Source organism: Arachis ipaensis, chromosome B03, assembly GCF_000816755.2.
Source record: "Arachis ipaensis cultivar K30076 chromosome B03, Araip1.1, whole genome shotgun sequence".
Classification (NCBI taxonomy): Eukaryota; Viridiplantae; Streptophyta; class Magnoliopsida; order Fabales; family Fabaceae; genus Arachis; species Arachis ipaensis.
Genome location: NC_029787.2, coordinates 39,848,063 through 39,854,290, shown reverse-complemented (window position 1 = coordinate 39,854,290; position 6,228 = coordinate 39,848,063). Strand labels below are relative to the sequence as shown.

Here is a 6,228-nt window from a genome sequence, read left to right as displayed (position 1 = left end):
ATATATATATATATATATATATATATATAAAATAGGGTACAAAACCCAAATGCGCCAAGCGGAGATGAATTTTACCCAAATTCACCAAATAAAAATCTGAGACATCAATCCACCAAAGAAGACTTTTATATAATTCGAATTGATATAGTTCGAATTACTCCCAAGCATTATTCGAACGTAGTTCGAATCAACTAGCATCGAATTATGCATGCATGGTTTGATTTATATTAATTCGAATTAGTAGGAAGAGGTTTGTATCAAGAAGTTCGAATCGAATTGATTCGAATTACGTACAGATCGCATCAAGTTGTAATTCGAAACGTATTGATTCGAATTACTCACATTTCAGCACAAAAGGTAATTCGAACCTTGTTGATTCGAATTACAAGTGAATGCCCTATATAAGGAGTTCGAACCTAGTTCATTCGAATCAGTTTTCCATTCTCATACCCCACAAAATCCCAGAGAAAGCGACCCAAAACCGGCCCGAGAAAGTCTGTAGCGGCATACTTAGGCGATGGGGGACGATCCGGGAAGGCTGTATCGACTGGATGGAGCCGCTCATATAGCCGGGGTGATCAACGACGAGGTAAGTGGTTTATGATGGTGGTTTATTATATTTGTATATGTTAGTGGTATTGTAAATCGGTATCCAACCCTGTAGCTTCCCAGTGAGAACGAACCAGTCGGAGTCGTCTCTGCCACCGTGTACTCCGAGTTATCCCTGTCATATACAGTCACCGTGAAGCACCTAGCCGTCTTCAGATAGGCCTCGATACACTTTACCAGGTATTGACTGAATTGTTGTCCGGTACCTAGCTAGGCCTATGCCTCCCTCCCCATTGCAGACAAATAGTTCAGCCAACCTGCCATATGTGGCCTTCACCAACGAGCACACAGGGAGGTTCCTAACACCCTTAAGGATTGAGCTCACACACTCAGAGATATTGGTCGTCATGTGTCCGAATCTGTGCTCCTCATCACAATATTGTGTCCACAATGAATACTCAATCCTGTTCGCCCAGTCACACATCGCCGGATTCTCAGAGCGCAGAATGTCAAACCAGTAATCGAACTCCACTTCGGTCTTTGCATATGCGGCATTCACAAGAAGCCTCCGAGCGTCTTCGCCCTTGAAGGTGAGGGCGAAATTGGCTGCTACGTGTCGAATGCAGAATGCTCGGTATGCAGCCGGAGGTAGCCATCCCCCATCAGGAGCCTCAAGCGCGGCCTTGATGCCGTTATGCCTGTCCGAAATAACTAGCAGACCTGGCTGCGGTGTGACGTGCTGACGGAGGTGAGAGAGAAAGAAGGACCACGAATCAGCATTCTCACCCTCAACTAGTACAAATGCCACAGGGAGTATGTTGGAGTTCCCGTCCTGTGCAATTGCGACAAGCAACGTTCCCCCATACTTACCATATAGATGGGTGCCGTCAATACTCACCAACGGCTTGCAATGACGGAATGCCTCGATACAAGGTGGGAATGTCCAGAACAGCCTATGAAAATAAGCATGAGACTCGTCTAACTGGCCCCCAACTCGAACAGGGCATGTCCGAAGGACTGCTACTGAACCAGGCATGGTCAACTGGACTCCTAACACCCACCTAGGGAGCTCGTTGTACGACTCATCCCAGTCACCATAGATGACGGCAACAACCTTCTGCTTCGCCATCCAGACCCTCCTGTACGTCGGCTTGAATCCAAAGTGTGCGGCGGTGGCATTTAGGAGCACCTTGATGTTGACGGATGCATCAGCCCTCACCATTGGCATAATGAATGTCGCTATCACATGATAATCTAAACTCCTATGGTCGCTGGAGATAGAGGTGACGAGACACGTATGCGGTTCGTTGTACCGTTTCACTTCCCAGATGCCCTTGCGCTGCCGGAGACTCAACCGAATCAACCATGTGCACCCATTCCCAAACTCAGAACACTTTCTCACATACCGGCGATAGTCAGACTCAACTACCTTGTACTGTACCCCTTGGCGGATGCTGTAAGTCTTCACACTCAACAGGGCCTCATTTTTATCTTGAAACTGCTGACCAACCTGGAACTCTGTCATACCAGCAGACCCGTCCACATCTCTAACGCCAAATCCAGCAGCCTGCCCAGGAAGCCCATCCTGCCTCATGGCATTCAGGTCCAATGATGAAAAATGGGGTGGGTACTACTGTGTCCCAGAACTAGATCCACCTGCAGCCCCTCTCGGGTCACTCGCTACGAGATCATCGCCGCTCTCATTGGCAATCAGGTCCGGCTCAACATCATCGTCCTCTGGATCATTAAACAATCCGTCGCCAACACCAGTTGGTGTAGCACAATGTACTAAGGTCGGAAGATGTTCCCCTGTACCAACCTCGTCGCCGACATTGCCGCTGAGATCAACAGCGAACGAAGGGGAGGCAACAGGCTGGATCGGTGGCTCGTACGCAGGGACGGAGGAAGAAGCAACGGCAGGTCTCGAGCTAGAACAGGCAACCGTGGCTACAGCGTGCGTATTCCGGTTCGAACCCCCGAACTGGAAACCACATCAACCAACTTTGCCAACAGCTCTGGTGTCCTCACCTCGGGAAACTGCCGGCGACAATGAAACATGACCTGCAAGTCCTCATCACTCCCGATCGTGAAACAGTCATACTTCACGGTATCTTGGAGAACCGTGGTTGGAATGCGATAGAAAAACTTCTTAACCCTTTTCACACCATCCAGACCAAGTTTCAGCAATACAGAGCTAACAAGGTCATCATAGCTCGTCGTAGGCCTCGCGATAATACAGAGAGGATCCTTATCGGTGAACTTCACACCGGATCGAGTTTTTCTCTTAATCGATCCTCTGTGGTGAACCAACACTAGAAAACTATCCTCACCAGCCATCTGACCCCTCTATTGAGAGCAACTCACGTACACCTCATATATATAGAGCTATGCCTCACAGTAATTCGAATCAAGTCCATTCGCACTATATATACGTAATTCGAATTAACTCAATTCGAATTACTTTGAATTACCAAATGAGAGTAATTCGAATCAAGATGATTCGAACTCCTCTAAGCCACGTGATCTTAGTAATTCGATTAATATAAATCGAACTATGCATGCATAATTCGATGCTAGTTGATTCGAACTACGTTCGAATAATGCTTGGGAGCAAGGTTCAGAAAACCGGACCGGTCATCAAACCGCTCTAGTCACTGGTTCACTGGTTCACTGGTCTAACCGGTTCAACCGATGGTTCAACCGAAAAAACCGTTTTAGAGTAGAATAATAAATAAATTATAAATACACATCCTAAAATATAATTATAGTCTGATACAAATCTTAAAATATCTTCGAAATTAAAAACACTACATAAAATATCATCAACCAAATACATATGATCTTATCAAAATCCAAACTCAAAAGTTAAATAGTAATAAAAGCATATGTAAATATGAAATCCCAACATCATGGTTTATCAATTATCAAAATCCGCAAGAACTTGTTGCAAATCTGCTTCGGTGGGATGATCTTCACCTTCATTCCCACCCTGATCAGCAAAAGAAAGAGATGCAGCATAAAGACCACTACTACCACCGCCACTTTGATATAAATCAGCATCAATTTCACCTAATAAAATAGAAATGTTATCATTATATTATAAACTAACAACATTCTAATAAACTATACTTTATTTTTTTTTTTATTTTTTTTAAAACGCAAAACGGCGTCGTTTAGTGAAAGATGCATAACCGGCCGGTCACCGGTTCGGTCCAACCGGCCGGTTTTTGACCGGTTCGCCGGTTCTTGGACGGTTCTTCCCTCTGCGGTTTTCAGATAAGGACCGGACCGCTTGCAGTGCCGGTTCGCGGTTAAACCGGTTGAACCGGCCGGTCCGGTCCGGTTTTCAGAACATTGCTTGGGAGTAATTCGAACTATATCAATTCGAATTATGTGTAAATCTAATTCGAATTTTATTGATTCGAATTATATAAAAATCTTCTTTAGTGGATTGATGTCTCAGATTTTCATTTGACGGATTTGGGTAAAATTCATCTTCCCTTGACGCATTTGGATTTTTTACCCTATATAATATCTATAATTTCAAACCTATAACATCTATAATCGATGAATTGAAATTAATTTGTTATTATTTAATATTTATTTTTTTTATTTTGCGGATTATAAGCCAATAGTTTTTTTATGTATCTGATTTTTATAAATTGACACTAATCGAATTTAAAATTTTAGATTTTGTTTATAAAATGTGCCGTGGTGATTTAAAAATATATTTTAAGGTTAGTGATATAAGAATTTAAGATTTTCATTTGGAATAACAATTTTATAATTATGTATACAATAAACTAATAATTATTTTTTTTTTAAATTTGATTCCCACAAAATTTGAATTAACTTTTTATATAATTAAATAAAAAAAATGATTATAAAAAAATAATTATATCAATTAATTAAAAAAATAATTTATATTCTCCTATAAATAAAAATATTATTAAATATGCATTTTTAGTTATTATTTTTAAATTTTTTAGTAGGTAGCATCACTCTTATTAACAAATGGTCCTTACTCTTCATTTCCTCTTCCCTTCGCTGGCGGCGGCACAAGCACAACACACGCACGGCCAAAGTCTTGATGGTTTTTATCAAATAATTAATCATAATAATAAGGATTTTTTACTTAAATAAAATAAACAAATACTAAAATTATTGAATTTTTCTAAATCAAATTTTGAAACGTAAATATCCTATTTCTACTATTATATAAATCATTCCAGGGTCATAAGAATTATATAATACGTTAACCATGCCACCTAGAAACGATTTATGCATGAATGATCTAGGAGAATAAGGAATAAATCGTTGCAGGGCACACAGAGTTATAGGTAACGCATAAATCGTCCCACCTTACAAAGATTTACGTGATTTTGAGCTGAAACACAAAAACTTGACACGATTAATGTGTTAAAACAAACCCTTTCAAGCCTGACACGATTTATGTATAATATGGTATTTTTATTTATAATATTTTAATTTAAATTATATCTATATTTAAATAGATATAATTTAAATTAAAATATTATAAATAAAAATACCCTATTATATATAAATCGTGACAGGTTTGAGAGGATTTGTTTTAACACGTTAATAGTGCCAAACCTTTGTGTTTTAGCTCAAAATCACGTGAATCTTTGTAGGGTGGGACGAATTATGCGTTACCCATAACCCTGCCTGCCCTGCAACGATTTACTCCTTATTCTCATAGGTCATTCATGCATAAATCATTCCTGTGTGGCATGGTTAACGTATTATATAATCCTCATGCCCCTGGAACGATTTATATAATAGTAGAAAGAGGATATTTATGTTTTAAAAGTTGATTTAGGGGAATCCAGTAATTTTGGTATTTGTTTATTTTATTGAAGTAAAAAACCCTAATAATAACGCTANTAATAAAATTGATTGAGATGGCAAATAAATTTCTTATTGTGACATCCGTTCATAATGACCTATCTTTTTACCCATCATAGCATCTTCTCCCCTATCTTTTTATAATGACCACCCTCCTCTCTGCCTCCAACTCCCCGTGCCATCTCTTTTCCTCCAAAATTAATGATGCTTTAGTAAGACATATACATAAAAAATCTAAAAAAGATGGTTATACAATAGTAGTTAAATATGGATCGGATGTCCTTATCTTTATTCGTCTATTGGGTTAGCATTTGATTAAATAAAATTAGTTATAAAGTGGTTATTTGTTTTTGAGAAATGCTACCTTTCCATCCTTTGTTGATAAATGGCCTAATTTTGTGTTTTATGTAATACAATAATAGCACTATCATTAATAGAATTTCCTTATCCTCTCAATTTCTTCTTTTCTTTTATATTTTGTAATTTTATTCATAATAATAATAATAATAATAATAAAGAAATTATGATAATGGAATTTGGATCCTCTAAATTTTGGATTTCACTTTAGACAGTAAAGTTTGATCTTTCACCCTTAAATGGTTTCTCTTTTATATTTTCTCTTGGTCCCACCTATAAAATAAATGGTGAGAGATCAAACTTTATAGTTTATTCTCTAAAGTAAAATTCAAAATTTAGAAGATTTAAATCCATGATAATGGCGATGACAAGTGACAACAATGACGAAAATAAAAGAAAAATATAAGAAAAAAGGACAATAAAAAAGAAGCGCATACATAATTGTAAAATATGTTA

At 38.5% G+C, this 6,228-nt stretch overlaps 1 protein-coding gene across 1 annotated transcript; it reads right to left on the bottom strand.

Moving 5' to 3' along the window:
* On the bottom strand, positions 752-2,143 carry LOC107633023. Its single transcript, XM_016336657.1, has 3 exons — positions 2,060-2,143; positions 1,472-1,738; positions 752-1,381 (listed from the first exon to the last, which is right to left on the bottom strand). The coding sequence occupies exons 1-3, from the start codon at positions 2,141-2,143 to the stop codon at positions 752-754; spliced, it is 981 nt and encodes a 326-aa protein (XP_016192143.1).

Coding starts and splice junctions, on each gene's coding strand:
- LOC107633023 (XM_016336657.1), bottom strand. CDS start 2,143: ATGAGGCAGGATGGGCTTCCTGGGCAGGCTGCTGGATTTGGCGTTAGA. Junction 1,739..2,059: donor CTGGTATGACAGAGTTCCAG/GTTGGTCAGCAG, acceptor GTCAACATCAAG/GTGCTCCTAAATGCCACCGC. Junction 1,382..1,471: donor CATTCCCACCTTGTATCGAG/GCATTCCGTCAT, acceptor GCAATTGCACAG/GACGGGAACTCCAACATACT.